Below are 24,956 nucleotides of genomic sequence, written 5' to 3'. Positions count from 1 at the left end.
ACCTCCCTGGAAAGGAGGCACAAAGTCTGGTGCACGTTTGTATGTGTTGCACCAGACAATTTTGGTCACACACACGAGTGCACATTCTGTACCTGCCTGGAAACAAGGCACAACAGCTGGTGCACGTGGTTCTTTGTCACACCAGACCATTCTGATCACACACAAGAAGAGTTGCACAATCCGCACCTCTCTGGGAATGAGGCACAATGTCTGGTGCATGTGGTTCTGAGTTGCACCAGACAATACTGGTCACACACACAGGCTAAAGTTCAGCAGTGCTGCATGAGATAGAATGAGGCACTATTACAGGTACGCCCCCATCTCCACGGGCCACAATCTGTGAAGAGGACACCACACGCAATGAGCATGCAGTCTGAGTTTTGCACAAAAGTGATTCAACACAATCAACGAAGCGGGCCACTTCGGGTCCTGCAACTGTTGAAAATCCTCACCACCAACAAGACACTTATGCACATTGAGGACCCACAATGCAGGGCCACACTCCTTGGATGTGGGTAGTACATTTTGGGGCTCTGCACAAGGCAATCCGGTCACCAGCTTCAAATCAGATGATGTGAACACTTAAGAGGCCACTGCTCTCCAACTGTCACAGGTAGGTGGTGTGGGTCCCTTGAGGGAGGTCTTTGATTTCTCTGAGAACTCCACCAGAGACCAGGGGAAGCGAATAAGGCCTTGAAGAGCACAATTTAGAGTGCCATCAGGTAGTCAGCCCAGGCCAGTCACTATTCCAATAGCATTAATCCTCCTTCTGCACAACGGATTCCCTAGGAAGTGTGCACCATGCAGTTCCAGGATATCCGGTCCCACGACCCCACAAGTGTATCTCTCCACTGCTGAAGTATGGTGCTATTAGTACTGTAGTGTGCCTTCGAAATTGGGCGTGGTTCAGAGGATTTCCCTGTGAACCACATATGTCTCCCTATATTTCAATCCTGTCTGCCATAGGGCCATAGAATGCAGATCTTAATCTTTAGTAGGGCCATGATCTGTCTCCCAGAGGCCAAGAGCCAGAACCTCTTCCTCCAACCTATCAAGCCAGACCCTCAAATGGCAGAGGTCTGTTGTTCCAGTTGCATGCCCAATGTTAATAGCTGTCTTTGGGAAATGCACAGATGTGCTCCACCATCCCCCAGTGTGGACTGGAGTCAAACTAAGAGGCACACAAAGACATTAAGAGCAAAGAAATTCCCACTTTCTAGAAGTGTCATTTCTAAGCTATTAATGACAAATCCCTATTTACCCACAGGTGAGGGATTGTCATTGTGAATCCAACTATAGGAAACATTATGAGGCTGCTCCACTGTGAGCCACTACTGCAGCTTGAAGTATTTTCAACCATCCCCCCATGTTAACCTATGGGAAGAGCAAACCTCATAAGTAGTGAGGTCCCCTCAGGATTGGCCAGTGGTTTACAAGGCCAACCTGAGCATATGTGCAACTACACACACACACAGGCCTGTAATGGCAAGCTTTGACACATGTTTAAACACACCATAGGTGCAAGTGCGCACACACTAGCCTGCAATGGCAGGCTGGAGACATGTTTTAGAAACATCAGGTAAGCACCACTTGCTAAAGTGTGTAGGAAGGGTGTGTGCTACTTCACACTGTATTTACAGTGAGAAAGTGCCTAGGGCCCTAAGACCACAAAAAGAGAATCAGCCAAACCCATGAGGAAAAAGCAAAAAGATTTAGGGAAACACTACATCAAGCATGTTAGATCCAACAATACCCAGTAGCATAAAGCACATTTCAATGTGACTTCCAGTTTTATTACTTGAAATCACTGAGCCTCTAGTTTGTTTCGGTGTCTCCTCATCTTATAACTTATATTAACTTGAAAACCCAAATTTAAACACATTTACAGGACATATACTTGGATGCCCTGATCAGGTGTATGGCTACCTATTGTGTGACATATAGATGCAGCAAGTGGCCTATTGAACCTGGGGGAGCATAAAAACATGTGTGTGTCAAAAGTCCAGTTCCACACCAGTGTTATCCCAACTTGGAGTATTCCAGCAGACATCATATCGAACACAAATCTCTAACCCACATATGATAAATCCCAGCCCCTGTGTGGCTCTGGCTATGTGGGAAAGTCATATTTCTTTTATATACGACAATTATGCCCTGTATAGACTGACACCTGTTTCTTCCCAAATATTAATTCCACATTTGGACTGCCACCCAAACAGAGTGTATTGGTGCATTAAGAGAGCCCCTGATGGGCATTATGGTGCTCATAAATACATTTCTTACTGCCCAGTCCTCTCTTTGCTCTATATATAATAATTAATACAAAATTAAAATCAAACAATGTATATACAGCAATTGCATAAAAGAAATTAACTGCAATTGATGATTACATCTCAGCAGTGAAATCTATAGTGCACACACTGCCATATACTTAATTACACCGCTCTATTGTGGACTGAAGACCCCCAGGAAAGCTGTCTCAACCTTTGTATGTCCACAGTTCTTCATCATTGTTCAGTCCCCTCAGTATATTTGTGCACAAGTCAATAATGTACCTTGACTCTAGAGCCTGTAACTGTTTAGTTCTATCACATCCTCTCTCATCCTTCTATATTTGATCTAATCAGAAAACCCCAAGTATATCTCAGTTACTGTTATGTTGGGTCTCAAAGTACCTGGCAACCGGGTACGTTTGATTCCTATTAGTGAATGCCTCTATATGCTCCAGCACTCTTTTTTTTGCGTGGTGTTGGTATTCCCCACTTATTGTTTCTGACGAGGGCAGATCAGGCAGTCAATCATAAAAGCTGAATTACAATTAATTAACTTTGCAATTTTTCAGTGTTTCTTAATGCCTGCAACAGCATATGCCCATATCGTGCAGCTATATTTGCATGATTTGCATGATTTGCATGCTTTGAATGGCGATGTACCAGCAGATCCTCAAGTGAGGATCCCCTCCTAGAAGTTATCTGTGGCAATGAAGGTAACTTTGAACGAATCATATTGTCCAATTGCAAAATTCTCTAATTCTGTTTAAATACTTTGTACATTCGAAATGAACTATAGGAAAAATGAGTTATCATCCTTAATGGTCTTTCATCCTGTCTCCCTCTAGGGCCTCGCTGTCCTTTGTCTATCAGTAGTCGTTGTCTCTGTACCTCAGGCATCTTAGCGTCCGCTTTTCTTAAAACTCCCTGCGTGCATCCTCATGCCTTAAATCTCTGTACTGTATTGCTTTTTGCCTTCTCATATTCTCCTTCTGTTGATCACTTACATTTCATATGCATTAGCTCCCTATAGGGATATTGTTAATGAGACTCTGAGGATCATAACTATAGGCATGTAACACAGAATTTCCTGCAGTGGGTTTGTGATAAAGTGTGGTTTGAAAACAATTATCCTCTACATATATACAATCAGGTCCAAATGTGTAACATTGGTTTTGCTTATGCAACTAGTAAACTGAAGGTTAAAAGAGTTACAATTTAAAACTTTTCTGCTGCCTTCTTTGATCTTCGCCAAACAAGAAACAAGTCATCAATGTAGCATGCCCAAAGGGCCACGCTGTCCACCCAATGTTCATTCCCCTCTGTCCAGGCCTGTGTTTCTCCCACCAGACCATGAAAAGGTTTGGGTAGCTGGGGGCGAAACACGTTCAAAGCTCTGCTCTTTGAAAATTATTGTACTGCATGCAGGCCTTTCTCATGAGAGATACATGTCGACAGGCTCGTAATGTCCAATGTTACCACTCAATTCCTTCAATAATCCTCAAAAAGTCCTTAGTATCCTTTATATGGGAACTCAAGGCCCTCATGAATGGAAATAGGAAAGAGTCAACATATAGTGAAGTGTTCTCCAGAAGACTGTCCTTTGAGGATAAGACGTGATGTCCCGGTGGTATCTTAGGTCTTTAAGGATTTTTGATATCTGATAAAATTGTTGGAATTTTTGGATATTCACAACGGAGGATCTGATACTCCTCATAATCCAAGACAACTTTATTTCTCCACAGTTCGAATAAATCGTGGAACGATTGAACACTGTGCATATTCATCCATGGTGATCGTTGGTCACATTCTATGACCGATAATTGTCTCAGTGCCTAGTTTATCTTTTTGGGGATTGGGAATATGTATCTTCATTAATTTAAGTTTTCTTATATACTTGAACCAGTCTCTACGTGTCTGTGCATAGCTGAAGCAGGAACTTTGACAGAAGGTTAAGTCTAAACATAGAAGGAACCGACATTTCATCTTCGGTCAAAGTTCTTTTAGTCAAGTACACCACTGTTTGTTCCATTTTCGATACTTCCATCTATCCCCCGCCCCATTTGCTTCTGGCACCCGTAGAGTTGTGGAATCTACCATGTCTTTTCATCCCCCTTCTAGTCTTTCTCCTGGGGGATGGGTATGTTGGGGGTCTTTGGTTGAGTTTTTCGGATAAATTGGTACTCCCTAAACAAAGTAGGAGTTTTGCTGCTATCACTTGTTCCTGATGTGCTTGACCTTTGTTCTCCTTCCAAAAACTCTGTCTCCACTTTAGATTCTGACATTACCATCTAACTGGGCCCTCCGCATCCAGGCAAAGCAGATAACTTGTTTTTAAAGATGATATAACAAAAAATAGTATGAAAAAGCACACTTTTTAACACCTTTGACACTGAAGAGAAAGGAACTATTTATTGGCCGATGTGAAGAATGTGCACTGGTTTCATGCTGTCATTCAGTGTGAAGGGAACCAGTCAGTAATGTGGGCTGATCTATTGGGCTATGCTGTACGGTGTGGTTGGTGGAAGCCCAATGTAAATAAACAGAACTGTGGATGAAGCCTACTGAACACAATCTCCTCTATGGACGGATATCTTGGAAAAACAATACTTGGTAGGATTCCTAAAGCTGTCTGAATAGGTTCATGAGTTAAGATCATTCTGATTGGCTGGAAACAGAGCAAAATTTGACTCTTTTTATCCCTATTTGGGCTGCAGTGTGACCAAAAAGGGGTATTTTTCCTGAATATTTCATGAGAAACCCATTTTGCCCGCCCCGGATTAGTAAAGCCAAGCCACTGTGTGGGATAGTTTTCACTGAATGTTAGCCATCATAATGCCAATACTTCCATCTCATATTCACTTATGTTTGTATGATTAACATGTCAGGTCACATGCACAAAGAGTGTATCAAGTTGAGAACCTCAAAAATTTGGAACTTTTTTTCCAAACTTTGACAGCTTTGCAAAGTTCAAAGCAGCAAAGTTATTTTTCTTAAGAGAAGCAAAATAGAACGCTACACAACAGCTGGAACTCATTCCAAGTGACGTATAAAGCCAGTAGCTACTTCACAACAGCTCTTCCTAGTGCTGGGCTGCCCAGCAGCATTCCCTGCCTACTAAAGCCTCGCTTTCTAAGATGCTTCCCAGTGGTCAGGGCAGCTGTGAGTGGTTGCAGCGAACGCTTGTAGCCAATACCCGCAGCCTGACATCACATCCTTCCCAGACAGGACATCGGGATGCAGCAACGAAAAAAAAAACCACTATGCTTCTTTGAAGTTCCATAAATTCAGAAAACTTTGCCCGCTTTCATGAAAGATAACGTTACACCAGTTCACTCAGCTTGGCAGACAAAGTTAAAATTTCACACACCTCTACCTGTTAACACTTTTAGCAAGTTTTAAAGCGGGTCCTATTTTCCGTGTTTGTATTAAACTGCCAACTTTAAGTTGGTGGAAGTGTGCTGCTTTGGCGACATATGCATGACATTGCCATGTCTGGCTTCACTTCCTGGCATCTATGACAGCTATCCATTCACACTCCACTCATTATTTATGTTATTGATTTGGTGTTTTGTGAAGAACTACAAATCATCATATTGTAGTCTCAGAGCTGTCTGGGTCAGACACAATGGTTCAGCAACATCTACCATGATATAGGGTAGTTAGAGCTAGAACCAATTGGCCATGTTTGCAGATAGCACAATGGTAAATCGTCAGAAGAATTAATACAGTCTAAATCTAAGCATTGTCCCGGGTGGGGAGTAAGTCACTTTTAGACATCTAACTAGCAGGCTTGGGTTGGAGAAGGGACAACAGCGGTAGGCACACAAGAATAGGGTAACCACATGTTTGTCTGAAAAGATGGACTTTGAGCAATCGTCCAAATCTAAGAAAGACAGTTTCCAATTTAGGATGCAATGGGAGTGAGCTCCACAGAAATGATCCATGTGCATGTAGAGTTCTTTCCCCAAATTTCTTGTAGAGGAATGTCCAAGTAGGCAGCACGTTATAATTGCAAATCTTAATCTTCTGAATAGGAGGTAAGGGTCAAACAACTTAGCGAAGTAAAGTGGTGATTGACCACATCATTCTTTATGAACAATAAAGAGGGTTTTGAAGTTTATTTCCTTTACAGGAGCCAATAGAAGAACTTCAGAACTTGCGTGATATGATAATAGTGATTCAGGCCAAACCGAAGATGAATATCATGACTTTGCACTCTTTCACAGTTGGTGATTGATTTGTTGGCAAGGCCAGCATAAGAGATGTTGCATTAACCAAAGCTAGAGATCTCCACTCCAAGGATCACAGAAAAAATCTACGATAGGTGAGGGAGCGGAAGACAAATGTTAGTGGAAGTAGGTGGTGGAAACCCTATTTGAAGACAGCATTTATTTGAGCAACACACCTAGGTGACAGGATTTTGGTTCTCTCCTCTGCATCAAATCTAGAAACCTAAGGACAAGAGAAAGGCAACTGAGCTTGACTGATCATCCCTGTGTGCAGGATTTCACTTTTCTCATCGTTTAGGTGTAGCCAATTATTCTGCATCCAGCAGTGGACATTAAAAAGATGCTGTGATACAGCATTGTCTTCTAGTTGTAGCTGTTTGTCATCCACATACATGTGAAATCTAACTGCAGGAATCTCGGATTGTGTTAAAAGGAAGGTTGTAGATGTTGAATAATGTTGGTGATCATGCAGATCTATGAGGAACTTCACTTGCAATATTTGTGTATCCCTGAGACATTGGACTGTCTTCTCTGTGGCAATGGTGCCAGGTGCCACTGAGACGGTAAGCAGAATTAGGACAGAAAGTATACCCTGGTCCTTGGCGTTAAGTAGTTAATCCCTAATGTTTTATCAAAACTGTTCTCACCTATGGGGCCTGAAACCTGATTGGATGTAACTCAGGAGACAGTTTGATTTTTGACAAGAAGAGAGGTGAACATAAATTGTTTACATTAAGTACAGTAAGTTTGCTACACGGGACAGCCTACAGATTGGTCTGTAACATGAAACATTGTCATGGTCAACTGAAGTTTTCTTTAGGATTGAATTGATGGTAGCATGCTTGGGCGGTTAAGGCATGTTTCCAGTGAAGAGAGGGGCACTGATCAGCCTGGTGGTAATTAGCAAAGGAGCGGGGAATCCCAGATCGGCCCAATATTGTGATAAATCATGTATATTCCAGCAGGACGTAATTTCTACTCATCCATCAGTCTGCACAACTTCTTGGTGGCCTTACAAGACCCCTTGCCTCAGCGCTCAATCTGCCTCAATTCATGGTGATTCTGCATGGGCTCATTCCCACTGTCTCTCAATTTACTCATAACTTATGTTTAGTCCTCCATGACCACATTCCTATTCCACTCAGTTCACAAGGACCTCCTGGTGACATCACCTCATTGTGACACACGTGTTTATTGCCACTTCCCCTCTGTTTATGTGGACCAAATAATTGGCCTGCAGAGCCTAAGTTCCTCTACCTTCAATTTGCGTGAACCTCACAGAGGTCCTGCATGATTTCATTCTCATTTGCCTCAGGCTGCCAACACCCCATCGGTGCCCCTTCATGAACCCTATACTACTCCATTTAGTATGCACAGACCTAAAGGAAGGCCTTTTAGTGTATGTTATTTTTTACATCTAAATTTGTTAAATTTTATGAATAATATAGAAAAAAGACACTGTTTTTTTGTTTTGTTATTACTTCTTCATGGGGAGTTCACTTTTTGCCCTCTAAAGATGTTTACAAACAAAAATGAGATGTATGAGAGTGAGAGTGAAGGAGAGGTTGCAGTTGAAGATGGTTGGTACTGCAACACATTCCCCTTTAAAACAATGGAGGCAGGCTAGGATACTAACACCCCATAGGAAATAATGTAAAATGCATTCAATTAATTCTCCATTAAAAAATATATGTATGGTATGTTATTAAAGTAAAGAAAAAAAAGTAAATATAATTAATACGAAGGTGTATTATTTTTTAATTAAAAATACACTAACATTTAAAATGAAGTAAATACGTGCTTTAACTTAGTTTAAAAAGTCTAAAAAATATTCATATTATTTAAATATATGAGGTTTAACCAGGTTTCCGACAAAATATATTAAATACAAATGTAAGTAAAGATGGGTGATTATAATTGTAAAATATTTTTCTAAAGCAATACTTAAAAAGTTATTGATTCATTTAAATTAATTTACAAATAAATACTAAATAAAAATACTTAATTTTAGGAGGTAGTATGCTGTATTGTTTTCTTTTAATAAGTCCTTGGTTAATATTATTTGTGTTAAATTATTTAACATTTTTATTTTATGTTAATTTAATAAAAAAAATTAAATTAAACATTTTAACTTTATTAAATGTCCTTATATTTTTCTATAGGGAGATTTCCATCCAATGGGGGATATCTCCATAAACTAGTGGAAAGCTACAAATGATACCTTTACGCTCGTAACTTCCGTGGTAGGTGTCGCTACCCCCATGTTGGAGGAGTTGGAGACTCTTAAGTCTGCGCACGTAGGTATAAATCTATACTCCAAAATGTTGAATAACAAAAAAGTGGAGAGTAACATGTAGGTGTAAGAGTAGATGTAAATGTGAGTAGAACTACACATGCAAACGTAATTTCGTGAATCGGGCCATGGTGTTCATAATTCTCTCCCTCGGCCCTAGAATGATCAGTCAAGACATTTTAAATATGTATAAATATATATATTTTTTAGTCTAATAACAAAATGCAATCTGGAATTGTTTTACAATAGGGTATTCTACAGATTAGGGAGACATTTACGGATCACTCAGCTTTGGTATTGAGTTTTATTTTTAGGTCTCAAGAACCCATTAGTGGTAACATAGGACTGTGAACCACAGGTGGCTGTTAAGTGCCATGCACTTACATATATGGTTTCAGTAGTCGATCAAAAGACTGAAATAAGGATACATTTGTAAGCACAAAAATAACACTCGAAATGAAAACAGCTTGTGGCGCTATTAGTCGATTTCTTAGAAATGCGTCTGATTATTTCTTAAAAAGCTGTTCTGTTTATGTATTGTCCATACATTAGTGGCACTAAAAGCCGTGTTTAAACAGAACTCTCTTCAGGGGAGAAAGCAGGGGAAGTGTCAGTGATTTGTGACGCTGAGCGTCTTGCTTTGGATGGATGTGTTTTCTGTGGATGACTTTTCTCTATGATTTACTTTTCATTTCTTTAGAGCAAAATGGCCCCATTTCTTAGCGCCGGTCCTCACATGGTCATTACGCTGTCATCCCTCAGACCCGACAGCGGCACGTTGTTAGAATGCAGCAGGTTGGAAGAAAAGGAGAAGCAAGTGATAACCTTTTAAATTACACCATCTATTACTAAACGTGCACTGTCTGGAGGAATCTGAGCCAAGAAATATCCTCAGGAGGGTGCTTCATCTGTCAGACCTGGAGGCCACAGGATAGGAGGAGAGCACGGAGAAGCATAAGTCCTCAGATCTACACACAGTCGTACAACATGCTGATTTGTGGTTGCATAAATTAACACATTATTAAAATGTGCTTTTTAAATCTAGCTTGAGTATGAGATCTGCCTGCTTCTCCACAATACTCGTTTGCTTATTTTTTTCAAGGGTTTTCCATTAGAAGGAAAAACATCACATTTAGTAATATACATCTTGCAATACCTAGAAAGCTAATGACGTAAATGCATCACCATGAGTGTTACCAGCCCCATCCTTTCCTCTTTACGTAGGAACAGTGCCAAATCCTGCAACAGAAAAAGAAGATAAATCCTAGCACGGCCGCCGTATACAATAGACCATCGCTGTAATCCATGTCTCAGCTCCGGTCTCACCACTCAAGTCCCTAACAGAAATAGTCACATTACTTTCCACCTTGGAGGGCATGTAGCCGTCAAGGCGTCCCAAGTGTAACTAGTCCGTCTGGGGTTTCCACCTCTCTTAAACTGTGCTTTCCCTACTCAGTGCTGGAGAAACATCCAATCCATTGCCAACCTATTCCATGACCACGGGTACCAGTGAGCCAGCGATTGTGGCTCCAATTTGTCTGAGCAAACGCTCTAGCAAGTTTTGCAGGTTTCATCAATTTTTCATAGGAGGTCAATAGGCTCTCGATATATACTTTAAACCAGGTTGTTTCAAACCTAATGCAATGACCCCATGACGTGAGGGAGCTGGATAGTCCACAATGTCTTTCAAGGCTTTCGTTATTCCTGCCCAGAATACAGAAATTCAGGGACAGCCCAATCAGATATGTAGTATGTCCTCCATCTTACTCACTTCCCTCAGCATTCCAACTGCTAGAGAGATGCATGTGGTATAATTGTTTAAGGGGTGTACTGCCAATTACATGGAACTTTGCAGTGTACCTCTCCTTTCTGTTCACAGAATGAACTCCAATGTAGATCTTGTGTCTCAATCTACCTATTGAAGATACTTTCCCATTGGCCGATATGCACCTACGGGGGTTGCCAACTTGCCATTGAATACAACAGAGCACGGGTCCTAATGATAAGGCCCTTAGATACTACCAGTTTTAGTATCAGGTATTCAAATGGTGACTTATCCCTTGTAGCTGCACCTTTCATATGGATAACACAATGGCTCAATAGAGAATAGTGTAGACTGCACTGTGCAGAAAAGACATCATGGAATCTCATTGAAACCGGCCTCTGGCCATCTTACATTTCCTTTAGTTATTCATTGGAGGTAAAGAAGGAGTCACCTGTAGACAGTCTAAATTAAATATTGACGAGATTGAACACTTAAACGCCGATGATTACCCTTGTTGTTTGAAAATATGTGCACTTCACGGTGTGATAAATGGTGAACTGAACGGCATTACCTCTATGATAAGTTAATTATTTTTTCAATCTTTTTTTCCATACACTTATTTATTGTTTCTTATGGCAATGTCTTTCATTTATTTTTCTATTTGAAGCATTCTTTTGATCTTACTATTCTGAATCATTAACTTCTCGTTGAACTATATCACTTGAAGTATTGTTATTTATATATATATATATATATATGACACCAAACCTCCTCCATTAGGGAAAAGAGCAGAGGACACAGCGGGGTATCCTTTGGTTATTTATTGAAGCGTGAACGGCATGACCGGTTTCGGCTGTGTGCCTTTTTCAAATGCCACAGTTCAACACCCAAAATCCTAAAAAATGTGTTCAAATAGGCTCCTCCTAGCCTCAATGGTGATATATATATACGGGTCAAGCTCGAATGGGTTCGGATGAGCAGCACCTGCTTGCAGTAGCGGTCGGCAGTAGGTGTTTCTATAGGGCGGTGACGTGGGCAGGAGGAGGGGCAGGGTGGGGGGAAATAATGTATGGATTACGGAGTTTTACAGGTAAGTAAACATTTAAATACATAAAACGAATTTCGTTGCGCACACTGCATCACCGTGATGCAGTGTGCGCAACGAAATTCGTTTTATGTATTTAAATGTTTACTTACCTGTAAAACTCCGTAATCCATACATTATTTCCCCCCACCCTGCCCCTCCTCCTGCCCACGTCACCGCCCTATAGAAACACCTACTGCCGACCGCTACTGCCTGCTTGGTTTATACATTTATTAAGGGGTTTAAAATATTCTGTAGGGTCATATTCAGGGCCTCTGGAATTAAGCAGCAGAAGAGGACCACATTATGTTATATGTTATAGAGAATTTATATCGCGCACTAATACTCTGGAGTGTCCTGGTGCGTAAATGTGCTGGGGTAGAGGTGGAAGGTAGACGGTCAGACGAAACAGATGTGTTTTAAGGTGTTTTTTAAAAAGTTGAAGATCTTCGATAAGCTGAAGGTCCGCAGGAAGCGAATTCCAGGCTGCTGCCGCTTTGACAGAAAGCGACTGGCCTCCAATACGCACTCTGCGGAAGCGCAGGATAATCATCCGGGGGAAGGAAGCAGACGGCAGAGGTCGATTCGGCACATAGAAGGCAAAACGCTTCCTAAGATAGATGGGACCGTGTCCATGGAGGGCCCGATGGGCCAGGGTAATGGCTTTAAACTGTACATGCTGCGCCACCAGCAGCCAGTGCAGCTTCCGTAGATATTGCCGAGCGCTGGATCTCCTCGCGGCATTAAACTGAAGACTAGCAGCGGCATTCTGTATACTTTGTAGTTTTTGCAGCAGGTAGCCAGACATGCCTATAAACAGGGCGTTGGCATAGTCTAGCCGAGAGAGGATCAGAGCACAAGCAACTGTCTCTTTGGCCACTCTCGGGAGCAGAGGGAAGATCCTTCGGAGTGTTTTGAGGGTACCAAAGCAGACCCCCGTCAGTTTTTTAACGTGGTTGGTAAACCGAAGGTCCTCACTAAACCACACACCAAATTTTTTAAAGGTCCACCCTCAGAGCGAGGGCAGGGGAAGTTTGGCCGCCAAAGACATTGTCTGAAATCCAAGGGAAACTGACCGTAAAGGAGAACCTCAGATTTGTCCTCATTGCACTTCAGAGAGGCCTGGGCCAGCCAGCAGAAAACCGATGCTAGGCACGACTGGGCGGTGTTAGTGTCTAAATTCGGGCCCCTCCAGGTAAATAGCAGCTGCGTATCATCCGCATACGCTATCACTTTTGCACCAAGCTACTCTGCCAGATGAACAAGCGGGGTTAAGTATATGTTAAATAGCAGAGGGCTCAGAGTCGAGCCCTGTGGGACCCCCGTAACGATGTTCCTGACAGAGGAGGAGCAGGGTGCCATGCAGACCTGCTGCGAGCGGGAATCCAAAAAAGATTTGACCCACTCCCAGACCAGGCACAAAATGCCGATAGCAGATAGCCAGGCCAGGAGCATCTGGTGGGGCACAGTATTGGAGGCGACAGAGAGGTCAAGTAAAATCAGGGCCGGCCTGCCGCCCCCGTCCAGACACTCCCTAATCGCCTCCGACATCTCCACCAGAGCGGGTCTCCATGCTATAGGCAGATCTGAACCCCGACTGAGCTGGATGCAAAGCATCTGAAGATTCCACAAAAGTCTCGGGCTGCCGGAATGCCGCTTTCTCACAAACCTTGGCCAAGGCAGGTAGTAGGGAAATAGGCAGGTAATTGGAGGGGACCGAAGGGTCCAGTGAGGGTTTCTTAAGAAGGGGTAGCAGTTTAGCTTGTTTCCATTGAGCTGGAACCACGGCAGTCTGAAGGGAGAGATTCACAATATCCACTACTGTGTGCAAACCTCCTTGGCTACCCCAGCTAATACCCACGCGGGGCAGGGATCAAAGGGTGAGCCAGACTTAAGGGAGCTAAGAATGGCCAGAATGTCTGACTCGGCCACAGGCGTGAATGAGGTAAGCTGAGGAGTTGCCATACATGGAATGGTGGGGGACCGGGGGAAAGGGACTCCACAGTGCTGAGATGCGAGCCAACACTGCCCTGAATCTTTAATATCTTGTCCACAAAGAAGGTGGACAGCTCTTCACACCACTGTTGAGAGACAGGAAGCGCCCTTTGTTCTGCGCAGGGTGATAGAAAATTCTTGACTATCGCAAAGATCTCCATGCTATTGTTCTGATGCAACGCAATCCTCCCGGCAAAATAGTCACTTTTAGCTTTCCTAATGGCCATATAGTACTCCCCATGTGTTAAGCGCAGGGTCCTCTTAGCTGACATGCAATACATCTGACGCCAACTATGCTCCAGCTTTTTGCACCCTAGTTTCAGATCCCTGAGCTTATTAGAGTACCAGGGCTTCGAGGGGAGAGAGCGACAATTACTACCTCGAGTAGCTTTAGAGCTGGCGCTGACCCCTGACTGATCCAGCGATCAAAACTGCCCACCGCCCATCCAAATCAGAGGCGGGGTTGGAAGTAGGGCCATCGAGAGAGCAGGACTATTAATCTTCCCAGGGTGTAAGTCGGGAGGCATGACCAAGCTTCTAGCAGGCCGGCCCGACAACCAGGAGAACCTGATCAGCTGGTGGTCAGACCATGTCGCAGGCTCAAACTCATCCACCTTAATTGAAAAATTAGAACAAACTAAAACAATGAGGTGGCCTCCCGAGTGGAAAGGCAATTTAACATATTGTGTTAGCTTGCCTAGGCCCAAAGAGTCCCAAAGGGACCCCGCATCCCCAGCGGCTGTGGTATCCAAATGGATATTAAAATCCCCCAGAAGGAGAAACTTAGGGTAGCGGAGGGCACGTGGTATAATAATGCCATCCAACGTCTTAAGGAAAGCTCCGGGAGGCCCCGGCAGGCGATAGACCAAAGTGCCACCCAATGTGAAATGAGGCGAAAGGGTGAAGGTGAAGTCAAGGGCTTCCCCCTCCGCCCAGTCACCTATGGCTGCAGAGGTAAAAGACCACGAGTCCCTAAATACCACCGCCGTCCCCCACCTCTTCCGGTTCCACGATCACCTCTGGCAATTTTATATCCCCTCGGGATTGCGAACTCCACTACCGGAGCACAGGATTCATCAAGCCATGTCTCCATGATGAAGAGAACATCTAGTTTGGTGTCAGACAATAGCTCATAGATGTCCAATGCATGCTTGACCATCGAGCGCACATTAATGAGCGCTGCCAGAAATCTAGGTTCACCAAAGTCCAAGGTGGAGGGGAAGGTCAGATTGGCATGAAGGCAAAATTTACAGCGCGGACAGGTTCTAAAGGGACTGTGGCAGACGTCCCACTGCATACCACCGCCACAGCTAGCGGCCTTTAGCTTTAGCAGTTCATCGTGGGTGTAAACAATCGACCTATTGGCACAGTCCGGCACCGCCGGGCCAGCGTGGCTGGCGCTGGACGCTTCCGGGGCACGGACGGGTGCAGACAGGCTTGCCTTTGGCGCGCCGGCGGCGCGCCCGCTACGTGCGTCCTCTGCACATCTGGACAGCAATGTGCGATATATACCCAACCCCTCCCCCAGCTAGACCGCTGCCTACGGTCCCGCCGGAATCAGGGACTCACCCATGGTGGCACCCTGCCCTCCACACAAACCGCACAAAGAGCCACGGTGGACCGGGGCAGGGGGAGCACACCTCCTAGAACAGGTGAGTGTCAGCGAGGATCGTGAGAATATTTAAGACAGGTCGCAGTTTAAAAATATAAAAAGTAAACACTTTAAACAGCTAGCAACAGGGAGAGGAAGCAGAAGAGTAATCACATCAAACAGATTGGCTCGCAGTCTGCCCCCTGCACACAAGCGGATATCGCAGGAACTGCCACCACCTACGTTTACAGCCTCGTGCCCCGCACTGCCTGACAATTTAAACCCAAGCCCCTCCCCCAGCTAGACCGCTGCCTACGGCCCTGCTGAGATCCGGGACTCACCCAAGATGGCGCCCTGCCCTCCACACAAACAGAACAAAGAGCCGCGGTGGACCGGGGCAGGGGGAGCACACCTCCTAGCACAGGTGAGTGTCAGCGAGGATCGTGAGAATATTTAAGACAGGTCGCAGTTTAAAAATATAAAAAGTAAAACACTTTAATGAAATCAGCCCACAGCTCCGCAGCATGATAAAACATCTGGGAGCCAGTCCGGCCCTGGTGGTTACCGCTAGATTGCTTCACAATTATGTGGGGCACTAAGCCCTTTAGCATTCAGGTGGATGACTGGTACTATATAGCATCTTTAGTCCCTCTCCTTTCTCTGCCAACCCAGAAATGGAACTCCCCTGGCATCTTCTTCTCATCTGCAGTGCCATTATCAATGCGAAGTCCGACCCAACAATATGTGACCAACTACGAAGTGGGGGTGGGAAACTAATCTGCCTCAACTTGAGAATCAAAACTCAGGTCCAAATTACCAGTGTCTCATTCAAGACAGTGTCTTGCACTCAGGGGATTGCCCCAAAATATCCCTGCTCCCTAAAACATACAGTACAGCCATGTCACCTATAGAGCACGGCAACTGAAAGAGCGAGACCCAGGGGAAAAGAAGGCAGCACTCCCTTACTCTCAACCCCCAAACTTTGATTCATATAATCTCAGTTCTACCCCCATTTGTGCTTCTGTCAAAGTCATATATCTATTACTAGCATCTCAACTCCATCACTTATCTCAAAAGACTAACCGTCAACCCTCAGCTCAGAAAGGCTCTGTCAACGCCTATTCACCTCGGAGGTTTCTTTAGATGGGGACCTTCATTCCCATTTGTTTCTCAACTAAATTGCTTTTCTTTTGCATTCTAGCTCTTTTCGTCATTTCATTTGTCTAATGATCAATGGGGCATATGTAAAAGGAAATGTCGGAGTGCGGAGCAGGGCCAGATTTGGCAGCGCCGTGCTCCGACATTTCCAAAACACAGGTATGTACCGTATTTAAAACAATATGATGCACCCCTGTGTTTTCCCTAGCACTTGCGTTAATATTAGCTCCCTAGTGCCAATGCAGGCACCAGTGCACCATCGTGCAAGGGTGCCTGTATTGCAGGGAATAATTGTTTATGTGCAGGAAAGGACACCTCCCTGCACAATCAACAATGGCGATTTGCTACTTCTATGTGTGCTGCAAAATGCAGCACACATGGAAGTAGCAAATTGTCATTTATTGAATGACAATTATTAAATGATTATTTATGTGCAGGAAGGAACGCCTTCCTGCGTATAAACAATCATTAATGGCTTTCTTTCTGCAGCACAATTAGGAAAAGCAAAAACAAGGAGAAATATAAGTATTTCTCCTCAGATTGCCATTCTAACGCCTGCTCTCGCATGGCGTTAGTTTTTGAAGCTGCCTCAGGTTTACAGATCCTTGTGAATCTGGGGCAGCGTCAAAAAGCAATGGAACTTGTGGTGGAATGTCCACAGCAACACCCACTGCACACCCTTTCCACACAGATACCTGTGTGAAAGAGTACTATATTTACAAATCGGTGTTAAGCTGCAAAAAGCAGCTTACCTCTACTTTGTCAATATGGAGCAGGGCATTGCCCCATAAAAGTAATGTTCCTGTGGCACAACGCCCTTGTAAATATGCTCCTAGGTCTCTCCTTTAAAGTGCATGACCTGGTCTCCTTTATTTCTGTGATCTCTGTGTCTTCCAGCCCCAGTTTCACCCCCAGAACTGTATCCTCAAAGCACCAGAGTCAGGTCATTTACTGAAAGACTCCTTCTCTACCACACAATAATGCATCCACACTCCGGGTCTAATAGGACGAAAGAACAAAGGAAGGCTGGGTATCTACCTGGACCCCTTATGTCTGACTTAACTATAATAATCTATATAAAGAGATGAATTATATTTTAATTATAATCTCAAAAAATGGTGAGCACGTACATTAATGTAGTTCCTCTGCTACAGGAGTCAGTAGGATATATTAATAAAATGGTTCTTTGGATAAGATCAGGAGGCGTTTGGCGAGGTCTGTCTGGTTTGGTGGCTGAAGTTGCTGCAAATGGCAGTTATTTTGTCCCTGAACAATTCAGAGATATTGTTGCAGAGGTTGTGTGAGGGAATAATTGAGTTGGAGGCAGCCGATGGTGAGGTGAAATCTTTCACAATGGGAAAATGTATTTGCTTCTGTTGGTGCTGGCATCGATTTGGTCTGCAAGAGATGTGCGTTTGGTGGTCCAGATCATTTGGTGGTAGCATTGTAGTGGGAATTGGAATGTGCTTCTATCTGCATTGTCCTTGCTCATTCTTTTGTGCTCTGGTTGTTTGCAGTGACATTTCATTAGTGGATGCCAACTGGCCTGGAATCTGGATCCTGTTGCATTGCTGTGTTTGAGGGAGGCCAGGCAGTCAGTGTAGGAGGTGATCCAATAGTTTCATATTTTTATGGCTTTGGGGGGGCTGTACCTGTGCTCAGGTTGGTGGGTATTGAGAACGGCATGTTAGTCCTGGTCAATGATGCTGTTTCAGTTTTGGTGGGCTTCTCTGACAGTGGTGTGTGTGTGTTGGGATGGGACGGCACAGGGATCTTAACAAGAGCGTGGTCTGTCCAGATGACTGATGTGGGCTCATCAAATCAGATGTAGCTAAAGTTGGTGAAAATAGGGTTCAGATGGTGTCTGGCAACGTGAGTAGGTCCCTTCACTCGTTGGGTGAGGCCCAGGATTCCAAGGTCTTCAATGACTGCTCTTGAATTGGGGTTGTTGTGGCCCCCCAGGTGGAAGTTCAGATCTCTGAGTGGGATGTAATTTCCAGCATTGAAGGAGAATGGTGCAATGAAGTCCATGATGATGTCGGTGAACATGGTGCATGGTCCTGGAGGTCTGTAGATGAGAGTGTACTTAGGGTAAGGTTTGCTGTCACATGGAGCTTGTGCAGCAGGTGTTTCATGTTTGAAGATGACGTGTCCGTGGATGTGGTGTAGCTGATGGTGTTCTTGTGGTTGAGGATGATTTCACCTCCTAGCTTGTGAAATCTGCCTTCCCTGGCAATCTTGTAGCTGGTGTTGATGGCTGTGGCGATTTCAGGTGTTGATACAGGGTTCAGCCAGAAATCATCAAAAATGTGACATACAGGAATTCTCATTATTAGTGATGCAAGATATGGTGGACACACCCCGTACCCCTTCAATGCACTGCACTGGTACGGGGAATCAATGATGGACAAACTGAAGATCTTAACCCCTTGGGCATGGGCAAAATTTGACCGCGGTGCGGTGAAATTCCACGTGTGCGCAGATCGGACGGCTCCCGGCCGTTCTACGCACATGCCCACAGCGGGGTTGGACAGCAGGGGGCCGTCCGAAGCATGCAAGGGGTTAATAACAGTGTTCTCAGGTTGTGGGTTCTTATAATGTGAGGTTTTATTATTAGTTTACTATTTATTAATCTATTCACTTTAGCAATTATATTTGGCTTACATATGATGCACAGTCACAAATGGAACTTTCTTAAGGCTTAACTGTTCTTTATATATGAAAATCTCCAATTCACAGTTCCCATTTGCGATTTTTGTTTAGCTGAAATGGATCCGTCCTGTATAAGTTGTTAGAGTTCCGCGTTCTCTACAGGTACATTCTAGTCCGTCTCCCTCCAATGCAATGCCTGTCTTCACGGTCTCATACTGAAATCTTATGTCACACCTGGCCACATCGCTTTAACCACTTTTATTCAACGGCACTGTGTGAAGTGCTGAGCTTAACTCGCATGGGGCCAGTCCATAGCAAAGTTCTGGTACGTGCATGTGAAGGAAAATGTATCTTTTATTTGGAGCACTGTGTGGTGATCATGCAGGACAACGCTACTTCCTGATTGGTCCAAAATGTAAAATGTAAATAACGCATCTATCCTTGCTTTAAAAATCAGTATATAATACAATTACCTGTTTGCTAAAAGCATTATATACTGGGATCAAATTAATTCTTAAAATGTTAGATAGCTGTTCAGTTTCTACATCCGCATCACTCATGTCTATCTATCTCTTTAGGATCAGGTCAAATCTAATCATCCCTTAATAATATCTTAAAGCTCACCGGAAAAACAGCCAGAGTGATGAGACTCCTGCTGCTGATGAACTTACGCGCCGTCCAATTGCAAATCTTGTTAAGTCTGTTCCGGTATCCTAAGCTGCAGATGGGAGTGTTCTCATTTTCCCCCCACTCCTCCTGTATCTTTGCAGTCTGTCTTTACTGGACTTCAACTGGTAAATGCATTTTTAAAGTAATTTATTAACTCTTGCTTTACAGGGTTGCTACATTCTGTTTTAGGGCTCCCTGAAATAAATCAGGCCTTGTGTTGTACTTTATACATGAAGACACTGGTAGCCAGGATGTAAGTTCTTAAAGTCTTCTTTATTTATCCATGTCTATAACATCAAACAGGGATCATTAAGGTACAGCTCTTAATCCAGCTCTAGTAACTCCTATGCCAGCCCCACCAGGAGCATCCTGCCTAGCTGCTCAGCCCATCTCCAACTGTCACCCACTTATCCACACAGTCACCCAGGCATTCCATTCATCACAGGCACACCAACATTATGTCACCATCTCTCACTCTGGCTGAGCAGCTAGGAGGCCCTAGGCAGATTCACATAAGAATGTAAATCTTAGGATACAACACCTGGCTTAGCACGTATGCGGGTATGTGTGTGTAAACCCATAGACTTGCGCTGGTTCGCATAGAAAAATATCTTTTGGCTGCTCGTGTGCATGCAAGGGGTCTAGCAAACACATCTCTGGATCATGAAATTTGTGGGGGTGAAGGAACATTACTTCAAGTTCTCAGGAGCATGGCTTCACCTGTTCGATTTATCTGTCTGAGTTAGAGCTTTTAGAATAAGAAGACTTGAGTGGAACCCATATGGAAATCTCATTTAAGCTTCACAGATTCAAGGAAAGAGTCTCTTTGGAGATAACAAAGTATCTCCTGCAAGAGAGTGAGGAGAATGTAGCGTCTGCAATTAAAAATGGCCAGAATATCAGAACATTTCAATATGGTCAACAATAATGGTTTAAAAGTGTGGCAATTTCGAAATGTCACTGTTGCAACCTCTACTGTGTGATGAATAATTAACAGAGGGGCGGTGAATTTCAATTGGTGTGGTGGATGTTTTTAGATTTAGGAATCCTCATTACAGGAAATTTCCTAATGGTAAGCTATTTTACTTAATAACTAAACTAAACTAAAGTTTCACTCTGCATGTGAATTATGGTGGCAACATCTTCTGCGTAAGCATACATGTGCAGACCAATTCCAGGGCTGCACAAAGCAATAACAAAAAACATGAGGACCTATGCAAAGTATCCTTAGTTTTCCGATTTCATCTGCTACCGAGGCCCTGCCGCCTTTGACTATTTCATACTTTAAGGGACATTGGAATATTCATTTTATGGTTTCTTGATAACTTGTGATACTATTTCCTGCTACATCTTTGACATATCAATAAACTTGATTTGGACCGTAAGTCTTGTTTTCAGACTGTATTGTGTTTGTATAGTTGCTCCACATATGTAACATGCATTTTATCAAAAACAGGACTTACTAATTGTGTCAAACTGCCATAGATGACACAAGGCTTCATCACAGAAACAATCTCACATTTGTGTGTTAAATAAGTGTTTGGGCCTTGTAGAAAATCAGTCTTGGTTCCTGTTAAACTGTGACCTTAGAGCAGCATTTCAATTCCCTTGCCAGACACACCATGAGACATACAAAGCAGAACTCTAACATACGGACATTTATTTTTCTGAATATTTCCTTAATACATACCCTGGTATTGGGCGCTGAATCCTTTCTGCCGGTGGTTGCTGTCAGAAGTAAAATGTAGGCGAAGCCAATTTTTGCTGCTGATTACTGGGGCAGGTAAATTGATTCCTGAAAACCTGAAAAAAATAAGTGAGAAATAGTTTTAAAAGACAGTAGCTGTGAATTTACGGAAATGATTTACATCTTGTTAGATTTTGAACAAAGATTATTGTGTGTGATAAAAAAGACCCTGTGGTAAGTCAGCCTGCTTTGCCTTCCTGCTGGATAGGAAAGATGGGTGGAATGGATGGGCTATGTATGGTCAGTGATGTGCAAACCGACATCTACCCTGGTGAAAATTCTAATGTTTCTACATCTAAATCCGTTAGGCAACATATGATACTAATAACCATGTCTCGGATATAAGGGGCCATTTTACAGTTCGATAGGTGAAGATATACAGAAAGAAGTGTCTTCTGAAAAACATCAGAATATCAACCAACAGCTCGCAGAGTGAAGACACTTATAGAATGAGGACAGCTAAAAAATTAATTACAAGTACCAAATGGATGACAACAGAGTGCAACCGCGGAAAAAACTGCAGTACTCATCATAGATCCAGCTTCCTATAAAATAACATAACTTTACAAAAGCTGCTATGTATATATATATATATATATATATATATATATATATATATATATATATATATATATACAGTAGCGGTCGGCAGTAGGTGTTTCTATAGGGCGGTGACGTGGGCAGGAGGAGGGGCAGGGTGGGGGGAAATAATGTATGGATTACGGAGTTTTACAGGTAAGTAAACATTTAAATACATAAAACGAATTTCGTTGCGCACACTGCATCACATTTGGTGATGCAGTGTTCGCAACGAAATTCGTTTTATGTATTTAAATGTTTACTTACCTGTAAAACTCCGTAATCCATACATTATTTCCCCCCACCCTGCCCCTCCTCCTGCCCACGTCACCGCCCTATAGAAACACCTACTGCCGACCGCTACTGCATATATATATATATATATATATATATATATATATATACATATATATACATATATATATACACACAAACATATATATATATATATATATATATATATATATATATATATATATATATATATATATATATATATATATATATATATATATATATATATATATATATATATATATATATATATATATATATATATATATATATAGCCAGACAGGTGTGAATAATGATACACCACCGGGTGTAAACTTTGTAGTCACATTTATTACGTACATTATAAAAGAACAAACACATACTTAAATATCTGGGGTAAATTAAATCATTTTTCCAATGGACAATACTCAGAGCCACTGGAAATATATGACTCAGGCTTTTTTTCACATAATCATGGATTTGACGCATTTACCTTATAATCTATCATCTGCTGTATAATCTGCACATTTGATTAAAAAAATGTCTTGCTCAAACAGATCAGAATTGACTAAAAAAATGACAAAATGATTTGCACGCAGTAAAAGGCCCTTCGCAAAGGTCAAATGGTCATTTTTCATTTACATATTTCCTTTTAGTTGTTAAACTGGTACTAACGAGGAAACATCTTAGTCTAGACAATATTACCATGTGTAAACATGGCAAAATAATGCAGTAATTCTATCCAAAAAAAGTGCGCATTAAGGCGCCTAGTTTGTCTTTTGTTGCTGCATAATTTAGTCAACCTTACCACATATTTTGGTGCTCCCCTGATGCATAATTCCAGTGGCCCTGACAATACTTCGCAATACTATGAGAGCGCCACAAACAATGGTAATCAGCAGCTTATAATATACTGAGAGCAGGGCTCCTTGCGTCGCCCCGGCCTAGCCTATATCTGAGGTTTAGGCAATGAGCACCCAGGGGTAAGGGCCAGCAGGGAAAGAGCAGGGCACTACAGAGTGCGCCCTGGAGGCACTTCAAGAGTTTGTGTCGGTAGTTTATGCAGACGCGCAGATACTATTAGAGAAGGAGCTGCCCCTTCTGTTATATGGATCAGCAAGTGCACATTTCGCATGTGTGTGCTCCCATGCGCGCGTTCCCTCAGTATGTGGATATCGACCGAGGCAAATGAGCATTATGCGACCAACTGAGTGCTTTGATTGCTGCATGATAGACAATCTTTAGCTGCAAACGTGCTGAATCAAAGCCAACTTGCTGACACCCATTAAAAAAAGTGTTTGAGATGGAAGGATGGATAGACGAGAGCACTGGAAAGCAGGGAGGCAAGCGAGGCAGGTAAGTGACAGGCATAAGTAGACTTACCCCTGCCCACCTGGCTTCCTCATTCCTGCCCCACTACTGCCCAGCACTCTTTTTTCACAAATTAAAGGATCGAATATTCCCCCTGCTGAACAACATCCCAATAAGACACCGAAAGGCACACAAAAAATAATCGATTACTTATTTTGAATATATTACAACAAAATATATTTTGTCTCAAAAAGATGGCCCTTCTATTTTGAACACGCTGTTCCTAAACATATTTTCATCCTTGACCTTTCTGCAGAGGGAACAGAACCAGTGGCCACATATGTTCCAATTGTGATGCCATTTATGTTCAAGTGTCTGAAGGAGGGACACAGCTGTTGGAATACTGGGAGCACAAAGGAAGAAGAAATGATGTCTTTATAAGTGAGGAGCGAGACAGAGAAATCATGTACAACATACTTTCCCCCATGCATCTTCACGCACCCTCAGCCCCAGGATTATTCTCAGGGCCCTGGATTTAGAATCCTGACCTGGAGCCGGGCAGGACAGAGATATTTTTAAGATGGGCATTGCAGCAGGAACGCCTCAGGACAGTCAAAAAAGTAGGTACATAGGCATGTGTTTGGAATGAACAGTGCAGCAGGCACTAGGCCTGGGCATGAAACTCAACTCCACTCGCTGAGTTTTTCCCCACTCCGCTCTTCGTGTAGCGAGCGGAGTTCTGAAAAACTTTGCTCCGCAGAGCAGCCTTTTTTTCGGAGCAAAGTTTTTTCCTCACTTGTGCTCACCAGCATTAAGTTGACAAGCACGAGCGAGGAAAATCTCACTCCAGACCACCTCCCGGTGAGATTTCTCAACGTGGGCGGTCGTAGATTGCTGCGACTGCTCGCGCTGAGAAACCTTCCGTTCGCGTTGAGGAAGCTGCTTCTCAAGTAGAACATCTACTCGAACAGCAGAAAGAAGCAGCGCCCCTTGCGCAGTACATTGAGCCGCACGTGCTGATTTCCCAGCAGGGGACAAACACCTGGGGCTAAAAATCAGCACGAACAGTGTGACCTAACATGCTCCACCACATGCGGAACACCGCCTAGTGCGGTGGAGTTTTTTGGTCACTTGGAACTCCGTGAACTCCACCCAGGCCTAGCATGCACAGAGAGGGTAGCTTTGAAATGTACAGTGGAGCTAGTGAACACTTGCCCGTATGCCGCACAAGCACAGAGAGGGAGCTTTTGAGATGGACAGTTGAGCTAACACGCGTTGACCGCCAGAGAGCTGGCAAATAAAGCCACACTTTATCTGGGGTGGACATGCAATAAGCA

General features: G+C 43.3%; 1 protein-coding gene across 1 annotated transcript in view; it reads right to left on the bottom strand.

The window, feature by feature from the left end:
• Nucleotides 1–24,956, bottom strand: part of CSMD2 (CUB and Sushi multiple domains 2) — a 1,651,801-nt gene that overhangs the window by 673,145 nt on the left and 953,700 nt on the right. The window contains exon 6 of the mRNA XM_086956548.1: nt 21,400–21,512. Coding sequence (XP_086812674.1) covers nt 21,400–21,512 — 113 coding nt within the window. The remainder of the gene's footprint in view (nt 1–21,399; nt 21,513–24,956) is intronic.

This window comes from Lissotriton vulgaris, chromosome 2_1 (genome assembly GCF_964263255.1).
Source record: "Lissotriton vulgaris chromosome 2_1, aLisVul1.2, whole genome shotgun sequence".
In the NCBI taxonomy this organism is placed as follows: domain Eukaryota; kingdom Metazoa; phylum Chordata; class Amphibia; order Caudata; family Salamandridae; genus Lissotriton; species Lissotriton vulgaris.
This window is presented reverse-complemented; position numbering and strand designations above follow the sequence as displayed.